Below are 22,999 nucleotides of genomic sequence, written 5' to 3' on the forward strand. Positions count from 1 at the left end.
TCGCCTTTGGGGGATGTCGCTGGTTTAGGGAAGGTCACCTTGGCCTCTGTAGACAAATCTGTAGAGTCACTGCATTTCTGCTCTGTTTGGTGGTCCAGCTCCTGCACGAATCCTGACCTTCAGTGGCACGGTGACTACTCCCTGGATGAAAGACATTGCCTTGCCTTGTAAAGCTGTTGGGGACCCCTCTCCTGCCGTAAAGTGGATGAAAGACAGGTAACCAGTAACCCAATGTATGCCCTCAACACAGCTCTAGGAGAGTGCTTTGGACACACTGCGCTGGGTCTCGTGGTATAAAGTTGTAGATTTATACTCATGAAAGCTCCAGGAAAACTACCCAGTCTTCTGCAATAGAGAGGAAGCTGGTTGAGGTTGATGGGGGCAGAATCTCAGCTTTAGTACTAAAAGGATCTGACCTATCATGTCAATTCTCTTAAAATTCTTAGCTTTAAGTTCATGACAATGCTTCCGAGGAAAATAGTTTAGCCAGCTGAATAATTTCTGTGTAAGTTTTCTGTACATTATCATGAAAATCTCCTATGTATCTGAGATGAACATACCCAAGGAGACTTGAGACTTACACTTATCTCTTCTCCTTCCAAGATAATGAGCCAACCAACCCTAACTGAAATGCTCTGAGAAATAACTTTAAGAAATGGAATACATTGTTGTTGTTCAGTTGCTAAGTCATGTCAAACTCTGCGACCCCACAGACTGCAGCATATCATGCTTTCCTGTCCTTCACTATCTCACAGAGTTTGCTCAAACTCATGTCCATTGAGTTGGTGGTGCCATCCAACCATTTAATCTCTGTTGCCCCCTTCCCCTCCTTCCCTCAGCCTTTCCCAGCATCAAGGCCTCTTCCAATGAGTCAGTTCTTCCCATCAGGTAGCCAAAGTACTAAAGCTTCAGCTTCAGCATCAGTCCTTCCAATGAATATTCAGGACTGATTTCCTTTAGGATTGACTGGTTGGATCTCCTTACTGTCCAAGGGACTCTCAAGGGTCTTCTCCAACACCACAATTCAAAAGCATCAATTCTTCAGCACTCAGCCTTCTTTACAGTCCTATTGCCTTCTTTATGGAATACATGAGGACTTTGCTAATGTAAAACCTGGTTTTCCATGCTCAGTAGGAATTATTGAAATAATAACAACTGAGATGGAAGGGAGAAAGTGGATGAAAGAGATTCCATTCATGTTAACTTTTTAAAGTACTTTATTCAGAGGAAGAAATTAAGATATAAATAAAGAGCTGAGCATTCACTGATGAACCTGGAGATTTGAGATTTGAGATTGAGAAGAGTCCCTATTTTCAAACAAAGGCACTTCAAAGACAAACTATTGAAATGATAGTCTTAGTATGTGTGTGCTAAGTCACTGAGTCATGTCTGACTCTTTGCAGCCCCATGAACTATAACCTACCAGGCTCCTCAGTCCGTGGGATTCTCCAGGCAAGAACACTGGAGTGGATTGCCATGCCTTCCTCAGTGACCACTTTCTCATTTCTTTTAATGTCAGTTAAGGAAATAAGTAAGCTCCCAAGGTTAAGTGGCATCCACCAGATGTGGGGATGGCCCTAGATGACTGGACAATCCCCTCTCCCTGTGGCCAACGCTATGACACCACCAAGGGAGCTCTCTTTATACCAGGGTTGGCTCATCACCCTCTTGGCACACCGCAGTTCATTTCTGATGCCACAATCATTAACAACTGCAATTTTCCATGAATCTACAAGCCACCCCGAAACTTAATTGTCCCGATATGATCTGGTCAAAATGGTATATCTGCCCACAGAAGCAATCCCCTTTGGGATATGACAAGCATTGACCTATGTCAGGAGCCAGAAGCCACACAAACCTCCACGCAAACTTCACTTCAACACAGCATTTTGTACAAATAATCAAACTCAGCTGTGTGACTGTTTTCATCATATAATCATGGTTTAGTTCTTACTTAATATAATATTCTGAATGGGTTGTCTACTTCGGAGAGTGTTTATGCTTTTCCCCAACCTCAGCTAACTTAGATTGTAATTTCTTTAATCTGCGCCTTTTTCTTCCTGTGAGGTAGTAACGGGACACCCAGCCTGGTAACGATTGATGGGCGGAGAAGCGTCTTCAGCAATGGCAGCTTTGTCATCCGCACGGTGAAGGCAGAGGACTCTGGCTATTACAGCTGCATCGCCAATAACAACTGGGGGTCGGATGAAATTATCTTAAATTTACAAGTGCAAGGTACCACGTCTGGGGGCTCTTCTTAATGCTACTTTTTGTATGTATGCCTATGTGCAAAGAGTGAAAGTGAGCAAATTTAAAAATCAGCCTTTGTAAAGAGCTAATTGCTACTTTCGTATAACAAAAGCATAGATGTTCATTTTGGAGATTAGAATTAAACAAATCAAAATAAATAAACAGCATTCATAACCTGAGAGCTAACACTGTTTACATATTTTCATATGAGAGCCTAGTCTCATCTGTCTTTATGTGTGCATCCCTGAAAAAGCCCTTCCTAATAACATCCTAATTGCACGATTTACTCTGCATGTATATAAGTGTCACCCAGAAAATACCAGCAAGAAATAATTCCAAATTGAGATGCTTTATGAATGTTAATTAACTCACTAGTCATATGTCTTGTATATTATAAGGACACTAACTGAAACTCTATAGGGTTTAATTGTGTATTTAATACAGTGCATGTAATTTTTTCCTTGACTTCATACTCCAAAAGTACATGACAAATTTAAGACTGTCGAATTAAAAACATGCATAAAATCCCAAATGGCCACTGATTGGGTTCAAATTTGAATGCACAGTGATATTTTATGAGTAGAAAAATCTAAGTGTGTACTTTTCCAGATGTGTTATCACATTAATAACTAATATAGCATTTACAATATTGTCACATTAAATTAATCACACTAAGTTATGTTATCATTACTAATAAATCACAGAAGGTTTGATAAAAAATAAAATAAATATTACCCTCAGTGGGAGGGAAGGGAAAGAGAACTATCTATTTTTTTTAAATAATGTAAAATTGACATGGAATTTCAAGTAACTTGAAGTCGGGAGAATTTCAGGGCATTTTTCGGAGATAGACACGATATTATAACTCTAAAGAGATGAATCTATTTTTCATGGCTTTGGGTTAATACCAGGCTTCTCTCAGAGGAAAAGAGGACATTTTATGAGAAACTTTCTATATGATTTTGATAACCTTACTGCAAATTTCTTCAGTATTTCTGTCCAGAGAGCTAATCCAAAACATTACTAAGGCTCACTGATAAGAAGCATGTATTCTTTGAACCTTATGTGACAATTCAAGTGTATGTACGGCCACTCAATGGCATACCTATGATATCAGTGGAGAATGTGTGTGTGTATGTGTGTGTGTGTGTTGCCTCTTGGAAGGGTGGGTCAAATACTGGAAATTTTTGCAGTTTTTTCTCACTAGCTGCACATACCCTCCCCCTTTCATATAGCTGAGAACAGAAAAGCTAAGTAGGTGCCATTTGTCTTTGTCATTTGAATCATGGCTGAAATTCAGAGTAAAATAATGCATGTATCTTTAGTAAGTTCACAGAAGGTTTTAGTGAGTGATGAGAAACTCAGATACTCAAGGAATTGGCGAGGGAATGAGGAAATAAATCCAAGTAGAAATGGGGTTGAATTTCTTTAAAGAATAGAATCATTCTGTTCTAGCTCTTTAGCCCAGGATATCAATTAAATAGACATTTTGACAGACATGAATTGCATATTTTGTCAACCTGAAACACTTATTTAATAAATGGCTGTTAAAAAACCATTTGGTAAATGACTGTTAAAGAAGACTGGAGATGTGAACAACTAATTCTTGTTTTCTAAAAACTGCTTCCTCTCTAGTTCCACCAGATCAGCCTCGGCTCACAGTTTCAAAAACCACCTCTTCTTCCATCACCCTCTCGTGGCTCCCTGGGGACAATGGAGGCAGTTCTATAAGAGGTAAGAAGAAAGAGATTGCCCACAATGGTTGATTAATTGACATTATCCACAAGCTGATAAGTGACACATTTTTATCAAGTAATTGTCATGTGTTAGTTTGTTTCTCCCCCAAACTCATCATATAATGAATTCTTCCATTACCTACACACACACACATACACACACACACACAAACACACATCTATTCTTATAGTATTTGTTGTCACTCACTCTTTCATCCAAGGAAATTCATTCACAGAATCATTACCGTGCATCCAGTCTGAGTGAAATATTCAGTTCAGTTCAGTTCAGTTCAGTCACTCAGTCATGTCCTACTCTTTGCGACCCCATGAACTGCAGCACTCGAGGCCTCCCTGTCCATCACCAACTCCCAGAGTCCACCCAAACCCATGTCCATTGAGTCGGTGATGCCATCCAACCATCTCATCCTCTGTCGTTCCCTTCTCCTCCTGCCCTCAGTCTTTCCCAGCATCAGGGTCTTTTCAAATGAGTCAGCTCTCCATATCAGGTGGCCAAAGTATTGGAGTTTCAGCTTCAACATCAGTCCTTCCAATGAACACCCCAGACTGATCTCCTTTGGATGGACTGGTTGGATCTCCTTGCAGTTCAAGGGACTTTCAAGAGTCTTCTCCAACACCACAGTTCAAAAGTGTCAATTCTTCTGTGCTCAGCTTTCTTTATAGTCCAACTCTAACATCCATACATGACCACTGGAAAAACAATAGCCTTGACTAGACGGATCTTTGTTGGCAAAGTAATGTCTCTGCTTTTTAATATGCTGCCTAGGTTGGTCATAATTTTCTTTCCAAGCAGTAAGTGTCTTTTAATTTCATGGCTGCTGTCACCACCTGCAGTGATTTTGGAGCCCAGAAAAATAAAGTCAGCCACTGTTTCCACTGTTTCCCCATCTATTTGCCATGAAGTGATGGGACCAGATGCCATGATCTTAATTTTCTGAATGTTGAGCTTTAAGCCAACTTTTTCACTCTCCTTTTTCACTTTCATCAAGAGACTCTTTAGTTCTTCTTCATGTTCTGCCATAAGGGTGGTGTCATCTGCATATCTGAGGTTATTGATATTTCTCCCAACAATCTTGATTCCAGCTTGTGTTTCCTCCAGCCCAGCATTTCTCATGATGTAGTCTGCATATAAGTTAATAAGCAGGGTGACAATATACAGCCTTGATGTACTCCTTTTCTTATTTGGAACCAGTCTGTTGTTCCGTGTCCAATTCTAACTGTTGCTTCCTGACCTGCATACAGATTTCTCAAGAGGCAAGTCAGGTGGTCTGGTATTCCCATCTCTTTAAGAATTTTCCACAGTTTATTGTGATCCACACAGAGTGAAATATTCACACATGCCAATAAAGAACATGAGTATGAGTAAACTCCAGGAGAGAGTGAAGGACAGAGAAACCTGGCGTGCTTCGGTCTATGGTGTCACAAAGAGTTAGACATGACTTAGCAACTGAACAACAGCAGTAAAGAAAGAATAAACAAATTTGGTGTCTCTCCCCTAAGAGGCCACATTGTGTTTCTTCCTTTGTTGTCAACACTGCTTCTTCTGTTTAGTTACTCATTCCTTCAATTGAGTAACCACAGCGACTATTCTTAGAATGGACTAAAAAATGGGAGTGACGTAGTTCCTCAAATCTTTTGCAATCAGTAGAAAAGAATAAGGGTATTTAAATGGAAGGAAGGGGCTTCCCTGGTGGCTCAGAGGGTAAAGAATCTGCCTGCAATGTGGGAGACCTGGGTTCAATCCCTGGGTTGAGAAGATCCTCTGGAGAAGGAAATGGCAACCCACGACAGTATTCTTGCCTGGAGAATCCCATGGACAGAGGAGCCTGGCAGGTTACAGTCCATGGGGTCACAAAGAGTCAGACAAACTGAAGGAATGAGCTAGCCTGATGATTCCAGCCTCCGTAGGGTTGGGAGAACATTCTGAGCAATATGTGGACCAAGCAGAGAGAGAGAACCCAGAGGAGCAACTGTAGATGCATGGGATTAAGGAGCAAGTGACAAAAGGGGTCCTAGAGCAGCTGGGAGAGGCTGGAGGATAGATTTCTTCAGGCAGAGGACATCCTTCTTCTGAGAGAGGAGGAAGGTGAAAAGACAACTGGACATACAGAGCCATTTTAGAGCAAGGCCAGTGGCATCTGGAGCCAGCTCATTTCAGCTCATGATAGCAAGTTGCCGCTCCTCTTCCCAGCTTTGCCCTCAGTAATCACAGCCAGGTCAGGGATATGTGCATACCACCCAAATAAAAAATGCTACCCATAGGGGCTTTTCTTTTTTCAAGAGCCAATTATTAAACACTGATTAGTGTTCCACTGGGCGAAAGGGAGGATCTTTCCCCATTTTAGGGAAGAAAAAAGTGATATTATTTTTAAAAATAGTTGGATGATTAGGGAAGAGGACGTGTTTGTGGGTTTGAGGAGCGTGGGTAAAATCTGTAACAGATGCCATAGGAAATGCACAGGGAGTCATTAATGGGGAAGCAAAGCCATTGCCCAGAGGAATAAGGCCCCAGCTGCAGAGAAACGGCACAGATTACAGTGGTCACGGGCATCACAGGTTAATGACTTGCCCAAGAGGTGACCAATGACTTGCCCAAAGCTGGTGACCGGCAGGGTAAGTGTGGCCAGGACTCACCAGAGTGAGTGAAACCAGGCTTCTGGTTAAGATGGTCTACCAGATGTTCTAAGCTGGGTGGAGAACCTTTAAAAAATGGGGTATCAGTGGAGGAGTCTGAGGAACCCTAGGACTCAAGGCTCAAATGACACAAAGTTTTGGGTCTGGAGGGGCTTCCCTGGTGGCTCAGATGGTAAAGAATCTGCCTGCAATGCAGAAGACCCAGGTTCAATCCCTGGGTTGGGAAGATCCCCTGGTGAAAAGGATGGCTACACACTCCAGTATGCTTGTCTGGGGAATCCTATGGACAGAGGAAGTGTGAGTTCATGGGAGAAGAATTACAGGAAGGGCATGGAGTGGAAGGTCTTAGCTGCTGCTGCTGCTGCGTCGCTTCAGTCGTGTCCGACTCTGTGCGACCCCATAGACAGCAGCCCACCAGGCTCCCCCGTCCCTGAAATTCTCCAGGCAAGAATACTGGAGTGGGTTGCCATTTCCTTCTCCGATGCATGAAAGGAAAGTGAAGTCGCTCAGTCATGTCCAACTCCTAGCGACCCCATGGACTGCAGCCCACCAGACTCCTCCATCCATGGGATTTTCCAGGCAAGACTACTGGAGTGGGTTGCCATTGCCTTCTCTGGAAGGTCTTAGAGATGAAGCCAATTTCAGTAATGAAGAGTCTCCAAGCAAAGATGACCAGAAATCCTTGAAATACAGTGGTGGCCAAAGCCATTGACATGGGGGTTCCCATGGCCAATGGTTAGAAAAGCTTCCTAGAAGTGGTTTAGATGGAGGACATGAGAAGGAAAGCACAAGCCCCATGATGCATGGGGCACCAAGGAGTGGCGAAGTCAGGATGACCGTGGGAGCTAGACCCAGATCCATCACTCACCTGTCCAGTGCTGAATGCAGATCAGGAGCATGGAGGAGAAAACAAAGCTCGGGAAAGAGGAGGGGCCCCAAGGCTGCAGGGGCCAGAGGGCAGGGAAGGAGGGAGCAGCAGAGATGATGCTGACCATGGCCACAGAAGGAGGAGTCAGAGATAGGTGACCTCATGTGAGACGCATGGAAAATACTGGCTGCTGCCAGCTTGGGGTTGGCAGGCTCTGTGATGTGGACGTGAGAAGTGCTTTCTTACTGGTGTTAAAATGGAGTTCCATGGGCAGGAGAGAAGATGCCAGCATGCTGGTATAAGGACACCACGCATCAAGCAGGCTAGTCCTGGGCTGTCTGGGTGTGAATGCTTAGGAGACAAGGACAGAACAGACAGGACATCTTTGCCCCAGGAAGGTGGATGGGGTGGCAGGGAGGAAGGCTGTAACAGGGGTGGGGGTTGGCTCCATGGCCACAGGGGCCCAGGAGCGCAGGCTTCAGAGTCTGACAGTGGGATGTGAATCCTGCTGGTAAGACCCAAGAGTGATCACCTCTCCTGACCTCAGTGTCTTGGTCAGTGCTCTGGAGATGTTAATTACTAATGTGCAGGGTTATGTGAGGTGGTGTGAGTAACAGGCTGTGGATAATGCCCGACACAGTGATTGTGGACAGAGCAGAGCTGGTTGAGGAGAGTCCTACCCCTTTGGATAGCTTACCCCTTCTCCAAAACTCCGGTTCTCTATAAAACCAAATGTATATTATATATAATGTGAAAGTGTGACAGTGTTAGTAGCTCAGTCTCGTCTGGCTCTCTGAGTCTCCAAGGACTGTAGCCCACCAGGCTCCTCTGTCCATGTGATTCTCCAGGCAGGAATACTGGAGTGGGTTACCCTTCTCTTTTTCCAGGGGATCTTCCTGACCTGGGAACTGAACCCAGGTCTGCTGCATTGAAGGTGAATTCTTTACCATTTGAAACACCAGGAGGATATTATAAAATATTATATATATAAATATATATTTAATAAATAATATATATTTATATATACATAGAATATATAACATATATTTATATAAGAGGGCTTCATTGGTGGCTCAGACCATAACGAATTTGCCTATAATACAGGAGGAGACCCAGGTTCAATCCCTGGGTTGGAAAAATCCCCTGGAGGAGGATATGGCAACCCACTCCAGTACTCTTGCCTGGAGAACTCCATGGACAGAGGAGCCTGATGAACTATAGTCCATAGCGTCAGAGAGAGTCAGAAACAGCTGAAGTGGCTTAGCATGCATGCACATAATATATATAATATATAAAAATAACCCAGCTTCAGAGACACCCATTCCCAAGAATTGGGCACATATGCTCTGAAGATCATATATTTAGAGATTGGGTGTCCAGTTACACCTTTTAAAGAGAACGGGCAGAATGTGGTTTTAACTTCATTACATTCTCCAGCACTCCCACCATTGTAGCATCTGGTGTAGCCTAAATATCTCATAATCAATATGTCATCACAGCACTTCTCCCAGCCGGGATTCAGTGTCCTGGAGCTCAATTATTCTCTTCTGAAGATATACAGTTCTGAGAACTCACCCTGCACACAGTGCAAACATTCGAGGGAAAGCAAGTAACGTTCCCGTGACTGCCTCTTGTTTTCTGAAGGTTATATACTGCAGTACTCCGAGGACAACAGTGAGCAGTGGGGAAGTTTTCCCATCAGCCCCAGCGAACGCTCCTACCGCCTGGAAAACCTGAAGTGTGGAACTTGGTACAAGTTCACTCTCACTGCACAGAACGGAGTGGGACCCGGGCGCATAAGTGAGATCATAGAAGCGAAAACATTGGGCAAAGGTACGAAAGACTTCTGTTGTTTCTAGAGATCCTCTGTCTTCCAGATCAAAGAGGGGGGCAGGGCAGCAGATTGGAGTCACAAAAGATGCATCATGGATCTGTGAGTTTGAATGTTGTTATCCCTGAATGGGTCTGGCAGTGTTTCAGCATATTGAGAGAGATGGCTGGTCTTTACAAAATAGTCTGATTCTCTTTTTTTAATTATTTCATTGGCAGTTTAAAAGAAGAGTGTCCACAGACATAAAAAATAAGCTTGTGGTCCCCAAAGGAGAAAGGTGGCGAGGAGGACTAAATTGGAAGTTTGGAATTAACAGATACACACTACTGTGTATAAAACAGATCATCAATAAAGACCTAGTGTATAGCACAGGGAACTGTACTCACTATTTTGTAATGACATAAAAGGGAAAAGAATCTGAAAAGTGTATACACACACACACACACACACACACACACACACATATGTATAACTGAATCACTTTGCTCTATACTTGAAACCAATACAACATTGTACATTAACTATATTTCAATAAAAATAAGTATGTTTTTTAAAAAAGAAGTGTCATTTGAAAATCAAGGCCTTTGGTGCCAACAGTGCTACCCAGTTCCCACACTGAATAGCCATGAAGTGTGACCTTTGCCCTCTCACCTTCTCCTAGGGTGACCTTCTCCCTTGTCACCCCCTCCCTTCTATTTATAACTGTCACATTGCCTCATAGACTCTGCTTTCTAGATTAGAAGTCACTGGGGTTGACTGTTAACCTTCAGCGTGAGCTGGTTTTTCCTCTGAAAGGTGGACCTTCAGGGAGGTGAACCCCAGGGCAGTGATGTTCAGAGGTGAAATGTGCAGCCCAAAAACAGCAGCGGGAGGGCGGGATGGCGCTGCACGTGAGTGTAGATGAGGAGGTGAAGAGGGGGGTCTTTGCAGGTTTCCTCCTGCAACTCTCATCAAGTGACATGGACCACATCACAGGCGAGCCAGACATCCTCAGGCAAGGGTGTCATTTGGATGCAGTGCTGAGTTTTGCATAACACACACCAGGGCTCAGAAGATGAAGTGCTGACTTCTGCAGAAACACACCCATCGGGTCCTTGGGCTCCAGTACGAGGCGCTTGGACAGCAAGGGTGCTGTGGGTACTTCCCACGTCCAAGTCTGCCTTCTCCTGGGTCAGGTCCATGAATGGACACATCAGCCCAGCACATCACAGAGGTTCCTTCAAAACTACTCAAGGACGAGGAATCCCTCAAAGCTACCTGAGAGGCTGTGTCCTGGGCTTACATCCTAAGTGTTGTCCACCAAATAAAACAAACTTAAAAAAAAAAAAAAAAAAAGCACTCAAAGAAACACATACCTGAGAACAGAATTGTTCTTCAGGGATATCTAAGATTCACAAAGATAACCACTACCCGCCCAATGCTCCCTTTCACTCCTAGGTTATCTTGGCTGGGACAGCCTGTTGGTTCATAAGATCCTGGTAAAGAGTGGGCAGGTAGCAAGCAGCCTGTGACCCAGACTTGGACTGAGCCCCTCGCCTGCGGGGAAGCAGTCCAAGGGCAGTGCAGGATGACCTTGGTGACCTTCACGCACAAGCCCTGTGACCTGGGCCCCTGTCCCCTATCCACAGAGCCTCAGTTCTCAAAGGAGCAGGAGCTCTTCGCTAGCATCAATACCACGCGTGTGCGGCTCAACCTCATCGGCTGGAATGACGGCGGCTGCCCCATCACCTCCTTCACACTCGAGTACAGACCCTTCGGGACCACGGTCTGGACCACAGCCCAGCGAACCTCCCTCTCCAAGTCCTATATCCTGTACGACCTGCAGGAGGCCACGTGGTACGAGCTGCAGATGAGGGTGTGCAACAGCGCGGGCTGTGCAGAGAAGCAGACCAACTTCGCCACGCTCAACTACGATGGCAGTAAGCTGGCCCCGGCCTCCCGCCTGCGTCTCGGGACATGTGCGCAAGCTCACTGTCCCTCTCCCATTCAACATCCATCCTCGGTGCAATGTGACCCGTGCCCGCAGATCCCCTTAGGCTTTGGGGCCGTCCAGTCTGCTCCCCCCCAGGGCTCCCTAGACCAGGTACCCATGTGCCCATGGCTGAGTTCCAGAAAGGAGGGACTGAGGCCCGGGGACCCTCACTAGGCAGTCAGGGTGCAGGAGTGACTTCTCTTAGGGCTGAAGGCTTCTCTGCACGTGGTTGGTGCTTCATCATGACTGTGAGCTAACACTGCTTTTGTTGTCTCCCTCCTCTCCGCCCACCCCATCCCAAACCATATAACAGCTTTCTTTTTTCTCTCATTTAGCCCTTAAATTGCATGTGCAAAAGCAGTTTTCCATAAGTGAAGGCGTTTATGTTAGTCTCTGAGAAGAAACAGAGGCACAGATAGAAATAGAATAATGTTATAGGATGGTAGTGGACATGCACACGCATGCATATACACACATGCATATACACATGCATGCACACATTCATAGGCACACACAAACATGCAATTTGCAAGAGGTTTCTGCAAACCAGGCGAGGTGTCTCATGACAATTAGTTGACCGAAAATAAGAGAGAGACATTTTTATCCTTTTTTTTTTTCCTACAACTGGTATTGTGGGCCATTTATTGATATTGAACAAATGTCAAGCCCAGTGAAGCTAAAGGTGGTCTGACATTGATGGTTCTGCAGTCAGGAAATTTCAGAGAGTCCTAACTAGCAGCAAGTTGAGCTGATTTTAGCAGCTTTGCAGCGGTGGTCCACTCTGGGAAAGGCAGTGGCTGAATTAGGTGCTGTACTCATTTGTAAAAACAGTCTCCACTGGTCAGATAACCTGCAGCTGTGGGCTCAGCTCCCTCGGAGCCCCTGTCCAGCATCTACCCACCAGGCCGGACCACGGTACTGAGTGACTTACTCGGAAAGCCTGTGCCTGAGCAACCCCCCCCCCCAATTCCGTTCTTCACTGGAAAGGCTAAGGGGTGTCCTCTCCTCTGCTTGTGTGCATTCAGGATCTTGCCTTAATTAAAGCCCTGGCAGGAACTTCCTTGGAGTACTAGTTATCCTGTCCTAAGAAAAGAGAGTCCATAAACCCAAGGAGCCTGGGACGTGACCAAAGGATGCTCTGGAGGTGATGTGGACTCAGCTCCTCCCCTGGTCAGTCTTGACTGGCCCTGGGCTTGTCCCTCCCACCCTGGCATACTGTGAACCCACCCTGGAATCTCCTGCACAGATTCCTCCCCAGCCAGAGCACAGGCTCACCCCCAGCATTGCAGGCCTGGGTGGGGTGAAGGCAAGAAGGTGCCTATGTGGGAGTCCTGGAGCTGGTGATACCAGCCTGGGGCCCCCGCCCTCAAGACCGCTGATCCAGCTCCCAGATGTGAGGCTTCTCCTCAGAAGCCCTGCTCCTCCTGGGCCACATCACTCTAATCTCCTGGCCTCAATCAGCAGTGACTTCAAGAGGTTCCATCACAGAGCATCAACTACCATAGAGTAGCACGTCTGACCTGCTTTCTCCTCCAACTCTGTTTCATTCTTTGATCTGACAAAATAAAGGGTTTCACGCTGACAAAATGTTTTCCCTAGCGTTTAAAGGCTCCCCAAAGTCCTTTGCTAGCAGGGTACACATTTGAGCAGAAAGTATATTTCTTGCTTTAGATGACGGATGTCCACTAATTGCCTTTAGATCATCCCGCTCTGGCGCCCAGCCTCACTGTAATCTGTGTGGTCCAGAGCGCAGGGCTTCAAGGTGTGCGTTGGTGATAGGCTTACAGCTAATCATTTAATTAGCAACCTCTCACATGCAGCATTTGAAACTGTCATTCTTACTTAAAAAGTGCTCTGCAGACTTTAAATGGTCATTTTCTAAAAGAAATGTCCTCACTTTATCCAAGATCTCAGATTAGAATCATGAAAAATGTCCTACATGTAAAATGTTCTGAAATCTGAAATGATTTTATTACACTAAAAAGAAAAATGCATATGTCTGTTTTCCTTGAAAAAGCTTACCTATTTCTTTGAACCAACCTTGTGGATATATAGCTTTAATATCCCTTGTATCACTTCTGCCTGAAGAATTTTTTTTCATTTGGGGAAAAACAAACATTGATGATTAGCTTTCTGTCTGTACTAGTCAGATTTCAGATTCTTCCGTATTTTTTTGGACTCTTTCTTCTGCCATTCCCTCAGCCAGGTGTTTGTACTGGTCCTGTGTCATCTTGGTTTTGTAGACACATCCTCACCTGCATCCCCTTTTGTGCTTCTTACCTGAATTCTGAGCATTTGCAGTCCCAGGGCTCCAGCCAAAACCAGTGTTTATAAATTGGAAGAATGATATTGTTGGCCTTAGCAGACAGCAGAGGGGCCTGGTGTTCTGTATTCCTGCTCTACTCACTAAATGCAGGACAAAGACACTCTTTGTTCAAAGGGAAATTATATTATTTTTGCATTATTTTTCCTAAATTACTGACTTCCTGGCCCTTGTTTTACATGGAAAATACAGAAAACTGGAGCATCTTTTCATAGTGGTGGATGCCAAAATGCAAGCTCCATAAAAGGGGATGCCTGTGTTTGAATCTCTGGACCCATTTTGTTCAGCCTATCAGCAGAAGGCAGCTTAAAGCAGCTCAGAGTTCAGACTGCTTAAGTGTTTCCTTGTAATTCTAAATAATCTGAATTTCAGAGCATTATAAGGGTCAGTAAATAGCTTGCTCTAGAGACCTGGATAGCTCCTCTTTGAAAAGTTGATTTTTCTCTAATGTCCTGAAAGGAGACTTTTAAAAGTAGATTTGGTCTTACATCCATGATAAACAGCAATGAAAAAAACAAAGAAAAGAGATTTTCAGCTCCTTTAAGCAGGTCTATCTGGTACAGTCTCCCCGAAGCCTGCCTTCTGTCCACTTGCCAAACCCATTGTTCCTTCTTTGATGTGCAATTTTTCAAACAGCCACTCTCAATTGTGTTCTGGGTGACACTCAACTCCAAGTAAATGCATGTAACTTTTTAAAGCACCCAGCCTGGATATTATGCTTTCAAGTGTCTACACCCAGTACGTTACCAGTGAAGTCCCTTTCAAAGAAATGGGCTTTGTCCTTTGAGCAGACTCTAGTTCCATGTTCTGTAGAATAAGCATAGGAAGGAAGTGAGTAGTAAAGAAATTAGCAAGGACCTAGATGAAGAGTTCCTTTCATCTTCATCTCTGTGGACGCCCTCGGATCACTCGCGCGGTTCTTATAACCCATCATCCCTAAAAACTCCGCCATGCTGTCGTCATTAACAGCCACCTAACATCATGACCCTGTTTTCAGGTACAATCCCCCCACTCATTAAGTCAGTTGTCCAAAGCGATGAAGGGCTGACAACCAACGAGGGGCTCAAGATGCTGGTGACCATCTCCTGTATCCTGGTGGGGGTCCTGATGCTGTTTGTGCTCCTGCTGGTGGTTCGGAGGAGGAGGCGTGAGCAGAGGCTAAAGCGGCTGAGAGGTGAGCAGAGGCCCGGCTGTTCCCCCGCACAGTGGGACCAACAGCTAGCTGGGGGGAATCTCACCCCACGGAATGCCTTTCCCTCTCTGGGCTGGATCCCCAGGCTGCCTGGTTCTGTGACCCGTGATGTTCCTTGAGCAGGATGTCAGGGCCTTGTGGGCAAGTCAGACAAAAGTTACTACTCAGAAATTGAGTGAAAGCCAACCTCTTTCAAGTGTCCTAAATCCTATCTTGTCAGTAGGGCAGGCCAAGAGAATGACTTTCCCGTGGGTCTGCCAACACCACTCTTTAATTCAGTCTCTGCAGCAATGCCACAAATTACGGCCTCCTTTAAAAAGACCTGTCTGATGGGCTCTGGAAATGAGAACTATTTTATTGCCGGAAAGAGGAAATTGAGGGTTTATGGTCCCGGGAAAGCATTGTGAGGCAGAAAACACACACGCTTTCCTGAATTAGAAACTGGAGCAGAATCCTGGTGTAAGAGTTTCACTTTAACTAATAGAAAATAAAATAATAGATGATGATAACTGGGGCCAGATGAGAGCCATTGTCAGCAGCACCGTTATTACGATGTCCAGCTCTGTAGATTCTGTGCAACGGGGCTATTTCCAGGTCATGTGCAACAGTCCTACAGGCCCTGGCTCTGCGGTGTGAGGACAATGAGTTCTTTCAAATACAAAGCCCTGGGCAGGACAGAGTTCTCTGAGTCCCTCCTCTTTACCTGTCAGGGTACTGAGCCAATCCAAGTTTGGGTAGAATGCATATCCAAGCTGTTTGCACTTTAGAATCAGTGCAGTGAGGGGAATGCAGCATCGCCTCTGTTCTTCAGATTTTCATTTGAAAGGCAAGCCTGGAAGCTCTGTCCTTAAGATGTCTCTGGAATATCCCCAAGCCCTGCTGGTAGATCTGGACATTGACCTCTTGTGTAATTAACCATAGAACAGTTAGATCAGCGGGACAGGGGGATATTTCCACCTGTCTTCTCGTAGCCAGGGCATCCTCTTGATATAGCTCTCACACGCCTTACCATCAGCCTGCTTCTACTTGGCCAATGAATTAAAGTGGCTGAAGTATTACACACGTCACTCCATCTGCATGCTTTAATAGTCCTTTTGCTTAAACCTTCTGCAGCCCAGTAATTCAGATGCACTGTCGATCTCACTGAAATATCCTTTCTAAATGACACTCTCCACTTAGCGTGTAATTTTGCACATTCACTTGAGTAAATCTTGTACCCTGAGGGTCGTGCTAGGTGCTCAATGTACAAAATGTGAGAAAGAGTCTTCTGAACCTTAGGTTCAAAGTAGGAGGCAGACACTTGGGCATCTACCAGTGAAAGAGCCCAAATGTCACAAGCACTGAAACGGGGCTGCAAATAAATCCTTCGTAAGCACAAAACAGGAAGCAGTTAATTGCAACTGGGGAGGGAAGGGGGTGCCATTTATGAGAACAGCGTCACAAAAACATTGTGTTGCCTAATCTATTGAGAAATTCAGTATCAGGTGTGCTGTATTGGATTCCATTCACAAGTGTTCGTCGTTAAAATATGAAAAGGACTTTTTTTAAAAATATGTTTTTCAGTTCAGTTCAGTTCAGTCGCTCAGTCAAGTCCGACTCTTTGCGACTCCATGAACCATAGCACACCAGGCCTCCCTGTCCATCACCAATTCCCAGAGTCCACCCAAACTCATGTCCATTGAGTTGGTGATGCCATCCAACCATCTCATCCTCTGTCGTCCCCTTCTCCTCCTGCCCTCAGTCTTTCCTAGCATGAGGGTCTTGTCAAATGAGTCAGCTCTTCGAATCAGGTGGCCAAAGTATTGGAGTTTCAGCTTCAAAATCAGTCCTTCCAAAGAACACCCAGGACTGATCTCCTTTAGGATGGACTGGTTGGATCTCCTTGCAGTCCAAGGGACTCTCAGGAGTCTTCTCCAACACCACAGTTCAAAAGCATCAATTCTTCGGCACTCAGCTTTCTTTATAGTCCAACTCTCACATCCATACATGACCACTGGGAAAACCATAGCCTTGACCAGATGGACCTTTGTTGACAAAGTTATTTATTTTTGGCTGTGCTGGGTGTTCATCTTTGCATGGGCTTTTTTCTAGTTGTGATGAGTGGGGGCTACTCTCTAGTTGTGGTGCAAGGGTTTCTCATTGCAGTGGCTTCTCTTGGTGTGGAGCACAGGCTCTAGGCACATGGGCTCAATAGTTGCAGCTCCCAGGCTCTAGAGCACAGCCTCAGTAGCTGTGGCGCATGGGCTTAGCTGCTCCACAACATGTGGGATCTTCCTGGACCAGGGATCAAACTTGTATCTCCTGTATCAGCAGGCAGATTCTTTACCACTGACCACCAGGAAAGCCTCCAAAAGGACTTTTTAAAACCCCCCCCCCTTTTTTTTTTAACCAAAAACAGAAACCCATAGCCTGGCCTTAGGGACATTGTTATTGAGGTACCAAGGCTGTCTGTTCTTGTTGTACTTACATTGAACTAGCTGCATTTAGAAGACTAGAAATTGTCCATATAACATTCTTAAAAACCAACGGTAACACTTTCTCTTTCATCATTCCTGTTTGATCACAAGGGTTTACCTACAAATATGTTAAACACTAAATCCCTTCCAGCATCTCCCAACCTCTGCTAAATTCACCTTTTCTTCTCGCCCTGGCCCCCGTTGCTTCCTTTCACCTCCCCAGCTATTGTCTGATTTTCCTCTTCTACTTAACAACTTGAACACCCCAACCTTGCTCTTCTCTGCCAAGAGCAAGAAAAAGATGCTAAAGCTGTTGCATATTCTTCCTGGTGCATTTGAGTCAGACCGGTGGCAGGTGGGACGTCCTTTCTTTTTGTTCTTCACAGTCCCTTGTAATTTAGTTATTGCCTTGCAGGGACTCTGTCTAGAAAATATCCTGGGCTGGCATTTTTATTGTCGTCACCTCTGCTGTCCCACTCCGCTATTTTGTCACTGGTCTCGGTAAAGAGAGCAACTCATCACATCCTCAAATCCAGCCTTTCATTCCCCGGAAATGATTTTGTTTTCTTTGTGCTGGAGCAGAGAGAGAGCGAACACAAAGGTTTCAGCAGGGGGAGAAAATAAGTGCTGTGGCAAAGAAGATGTATTCATGGGAGATGCTGAGGAGCAAAGAATCCCAGAGAAGTAGCTGGCAGGGCACAAAAGTATCTGCAGTCTTGCATTTTATTGCCTAATAAAAGCTTCCAAATCAAGAGTTTGATGAGAGGTCAGGAAGAATGCAAAATGATCAGATACCTCATTCCGTAGCCTTCCAAATGGCAGGTTTTACTTTGGACACACTGAAATATTCAATTCAGCACACTGTCTCTGATTATCTTCCATGGGCAACCAGGTGCAACGTTTTTTAAAGCTAACTGTAAAATTTTCTTATTAACCGTCTCTATTTGATCACAAGAGTTTGGCAAGGTCCTGGAGAGAAAAGAAAGGGTACTAAGGTTCTGTCCCAGGACGATGGAAGCTGATATCCTGGTGGCAGTCAGCAAAGGCTTACGTGGGACATGATCGTCTTTCTATAACTTTGAAAAATGCGCCATAAAAGGGCAGAGTGAGTGACTAGGGCTATTGGGAGAATCAGTGAAAGGCCAGAAAAGAAAGTGAAAGTGTTAGTTGCTCAGTCATGTCCAACTCTTTGCGACCCCATGGACTATAGCCCACTAGGCTCCTTGGTCCATGGGATTCTCCAGGCAAGAATACTGGAGTGGGTTGCCATGCCCTCCCCCAGGGTATCTTCCTGACCCAGGGATGAAACCCATGCCTCCTGCATTGCAGTCAGATTCTTTACCAACTGAGTCACATGGAAAGCCCAAAAGGCCAGACCCTGCCCCCAAAGATCTGTCTTTTAGGTTTGAAGGGCCCTTGAACTGGTATGTTTATTAATAATACAACATATTTCCCATTCGCTCATGGAAGGAAACTAGAGCCATAGAGTTTAAGGCAGTAGGTGCCTGTCTATTAAACAGAGTCCATTAGTAAAATCACTCAGTTACCACCTGACCCACATAAGGCACAGATCATATCCCTGGATTAGAATGAGTTCAAATATATTTACAGATTGAATGGCTTCATACAATATTTTATTATGTAAAATAAGGACATTTCTAATAATAGGTCAGTGTTTCCTGAGCAACTACTCCTCAGGATCAAAACTGGAAATAGGAAAATTTGGATTATAGGAAAATACTGCAGGGGTTCCTAATGAACACTGAAAGGTCAACTCCATGCCATTGACCTTGTTTGATTGCTATATGCAATTCAGTGTTTATAAGTAGGTTTGTTTCACTGTATCGACAAGCAGCCTAGTTAGATAACGCACCATAACGTGCTTTATGTAAAAATTTTTTTTAAAAAAGAAAGAAAGAAAATGGGACTCAAGCAGTTTAGCCAACCTATATTCTTCCTTCCTGAGTGCATTACTAATTTTAGAGCCTAGCGACCTCCTAAAGTCTAAATTGTCTTCAAGTGCTACATTTTTTAAAAAATCTATAACCTTATCCACAAGTTCAGAAGTCACATTTTGCTTTAAATGGTGCCCTGATTTTTTCCTATTGCTAGCTCCTTTGAAGTGCAAGGTTATAGAATAAATCACTGGCTGGGCCTATGATCCCAGCAGTGCCAAATTATAAAAATTTGATTCCCATGTCAAGTAATCAAGGCCAGGATCACTAAAAGCTCCCCCCTTAGTTTGAGTTCACCCAAGAGGGTGCAAAGTACCCAACCAGTATGGGTCAGCTGGCAGTGCCAAGCCAAAAAGCTGCTTGCAACGTTTCAAGTAAGCTAAAGATAAAAATCAGTGGATGACGTAAATTCTGATCTTCTTCCCTTGAACAGAAGCGTATTTATTATCTGAAACATGGTTTCGAATGGATTAATAGTTTAAAGCCGATTAGTTTTGGAAGACCATTCCTAAAGGGAATCTGGCCTTTGTCATCCACAGGCATGGCTGAAGGGGTGGGCCATGACTGTTCTAATATTCCATTTTTCAGCTCTGCAAATATCTGAGCTAAATCTCTCCTCATCTGTAAGACCAACACTTAGCTTGAACTCTGATAATCTAAAGGAAGAAAGGTGTGCATCTGGGAGCTCAAAGACACTTGGACTCAAGGTAGACTTGTGTAAAGGTGGCCATGATGCATTGAGTCATATGCATGCAAATGTCCCTGGTGTACCTTAGTGAAGGAGTGGTGGGTGGGCCCCCCAGAGACCTCACTGCCGAACTAATAAATGTCCCAATTGGGGCTGAGATGGGATCAGAAGTCTGAAACTGTAGTTCTCAGCTTTGCATTTTCTTCCTTCTTCATTCCTTACTTTTTATCCTTTTGACCTTCATTTCTTAAAAATTATCCTTTCAAAACTTCAAGTGTGTTGTGGCAGAACTAAATTTTTAAAAAGGGTTTCTGTATCTTGCAGTGGGAAAGCACAGGAACAGAGGGAAGGCAACAGAGCCAGGCCAATGGCAGCCACGGATCGAGGGATGGAGGGATGGGGGCAGAGGGGCGGGCGGGGTGCAGGCAGGAGCAGGAGGGGGCCAGGCGGCCTCACCCCAGGGCTTTGCCCTGCGTGTGTGTTCTATTGCGTCCATGTTTGCATTTGCAGTTTTCTGAGATGGCAAGAATATATGGTCCGCTTTCTGGGTTATGTGTCTTGTCATGGCTTTGGAATCAGCTTGCATGTGACTAGATGATTGGGAGTCCTTTTTGTGAGCCTATAAAAATGTAAACGCAGGTTTTAGAGCCCTTAGGGAAATAGCTGCTTTATGAGATCCCTTTCAATTCCACAGAAAAGCAGGGGTTGTTGTGAGGGAGCTTACAAATAAGAGCTTTTGAGAGACGGTAAAGTGGGGAAGGGGCTTCCCAGGTGGCACCCACTAGGTAAAGAACATGCCTGCCAATGTAGGAGATGTAAGAGATGTGGTTTGATCCCTGGGTTGGGAAGATTCCCTGGAGGAGGGCAGGACAACCCACTCCAGTATTCTTGCCTGGAGAATCCCGTGGACAGAGGAGCCTGGTGGACTACTGTCCATAGGGGTGCACAGATTTGGACACGACTGAGGCAGTTTCGCATGCATGCAAAGCAGGGGGACATCTGCCACTCAAGTTGGTTTTGTGTTTGGGAGACGTGTGCATGTGATTGCCCTGGAGAGGTAAGAATCGTAGCAAATTCCATTTGCTTAACTAGACCTTCGGAGAGGAAAGTGTGATGATGTGCCTATGAATGAGAGTCCTCTTTTTTAAGGAAATATAAGGGACTTTCCTGGCGGTCCTGTGCTTAAAGACTTCGACTTTCAATGCAGGGGAGGCGGGTTCCATCCCTGGTCAGGGAACTAAGACCCCACATGTCTTGTGGCCAAGAAACCAGAACATAAAAAAGAAGCAATATTTTATTAATAACAAATTCAACAAAGTCTTTAAAAATGGTCCACATAAAAAAAAAAATCTTTTAAAAAAAAAATTAGAGCATGTGCTCAGGACTGGCACAGCTGCAGTGCTGGAGGCCTGTGCTGCCTCGTTGGTAAGAACGCCCATCCCAAGTGCAGACCCCTCAGGAGGGATGCTTCACAAAGAAGAGGGAGCTGGGGAGACCACCCTGTGATGCTTTTACCGAGCTGGGATGCCTCTTCCTGAAAACTGACCGAACCACAATTAATCGACAGAGCTCTAGCATTTTCCATGCTTTCTCCTTCCTTTTCCCATAAGTCTTTATATTGTCTTGCTTTAGTCTCTTAATGTCTGTGCAAATAGGTGTGAATAAACTTGACATCTTGACACTACTGTGCTCTATTTTGCTGACATGAAAACTGAAGGGAACTTGAAAACCACACATCAGTTAGCTAAGGACTAGCAGGAGAGCTGAGATCACTTTTTTCTACCCAGTCCTTTCTCTGTGACACTTCTTCAGTTTTGGAACTCTCAGGAAAGAAATAGTCTGTCACATCCATATTAAGCTAGCTTAAAAAGATATACCAAAGAAACATGGAATTAAACACAGAATCAATCTATTAACACAGAATCAATAATGACTTTATCATCTTATTTTTCCCCATGGAAGATATTTGTTCATTTCTTATCTCTATATTCATTACCACCCAGACCCCCCTATATTTAAAGAAAAAGGATTCCTTTTTACTTGCCTATCCTTAACCTACTGCCTTTCTCTCCACTTCTTTTCTCCTCTGAATTCTTGAAAGACTCTTTGACAATCAACTACATCATGTCTCACAAGCTCCTCTGAATCCTGTCTCACTGCTCCCCCATCCTCTCAAATGAAAATGCTTTCCTAAAGACAGGGAGTCAGTTACCTTAAGATCCCCAAATTCTCCTTTCAGCTATCATCTTCCAGCCCTCTTTGCACATTCAGAGTGTTACCACATGTTATTTTTTGAAACTGCTTTTTTCCATCATTGAGAATCACTAGGAAAGCCTGGTAATCTGTCTCCATCATCTCCCAGACTGGAAGATGAAGTGAAGAGCACAGAGCCAATGATGGGTATAGAGAAACAGCCAGAGCTTTAGAAAGGTGTCACAAAGCCTAAATCTGAGACTGAGCTGAAATTTGTGGGGGAAAAAATGTGGCAGACAACACAAAAGAGTGTGGAGCTGTGTTGGGAAAGAAGAAAAAGAAGACTTGAGATGATGTTCTCATCTTAACAGATGGCAGGTAGAAGAAGATGGACTCAGCATCTGTTTTACTTTGGTGTGAACCAAGAGGGGTGCTATTCGGACTAGAAAATGTGAAACAAGAATTATAGAAAAAGAAGGAAGGATGAGGGGGATTTTGAGAAAGGAAGGGAGGAAGGAATGGAAGGAAGGAAAAGGAAAAAAGATAACTCGGGTAGTTTGAGAAAATCATCAAAGCCCCTGATTATTTAAATTGATTTACTCTTTCAAAACCTACTATGTGCTAGTGATTTTGGGAGGATTGGAGAAGATGCTGCCTAAAGTCACCTTCCTAACTCCTTGCTAGTAGATCAGGCAAGCCAAGCTTACAACAGACTATTACACAGGACCCCAGATGATGAGAACCAACCTGTGGGCACCGGTCGATGCAGTGATAACCCCCAAGAGGGGCATTTTCTCTCACTGGAAAGATTAGCTAAGGTGTCGTGTGGTTCCCCCACATCGTTGTTGTTCAGTCACTCAGTGGTGTCTGACTCTTTATGACC

General features: G+C 44.6%; 1 protein-coding gene across 1 annotated transcript in view; it reads left to right on the forward strand.

Moving 5' to 3' along the window:
- The window catches only part of DSCAM (DS cell adhesion molecule), a 664,082-nt gene that overhangs the window by 595,922 nt on the left and 45,161 nt on the right, over positions 1-22,999 (forward strand). The window contains exons 22-27 of the mRNA XM_061168054.1: positions 99-216; positions 2,072-2,235; positions 3,886-3,984; positions 9,151-9,339; positions 10,966-11,256; positions 14,630-14,806. Of these exons, the coding sequence (XP_061024037.1) occupies positions 99-216; positions 2,072-2,235; positions 3,886-3,984; positions 9,151-9,339; positions 10,966-11,256; positions 14,630-14,806 (1,038 nt within the window). The remainder of the gene's footprint in view (positions 1-98; positions 217-2,071; positions 2,236-3,885; positions 3,985-9,150; positions 9,340-10,965; positions 11,257-14,629; positions 14,807-22,999) is intronic.

The sequence above is a fragment of the Dama dama genome, chromosome 19 (assembly GCF_033118175.1).
Source record: "Dama dama isolate Ldn47 chromosome 19, ASM3311817v1, whole genome shotgun sequence".
Classification (NCBI taxonomy): domain Eukaryota; kingdom Metazoa; phylum Chordata; class Mammalia; order Artiodactyla; family Cervidae; genus Dama; species Dama dama.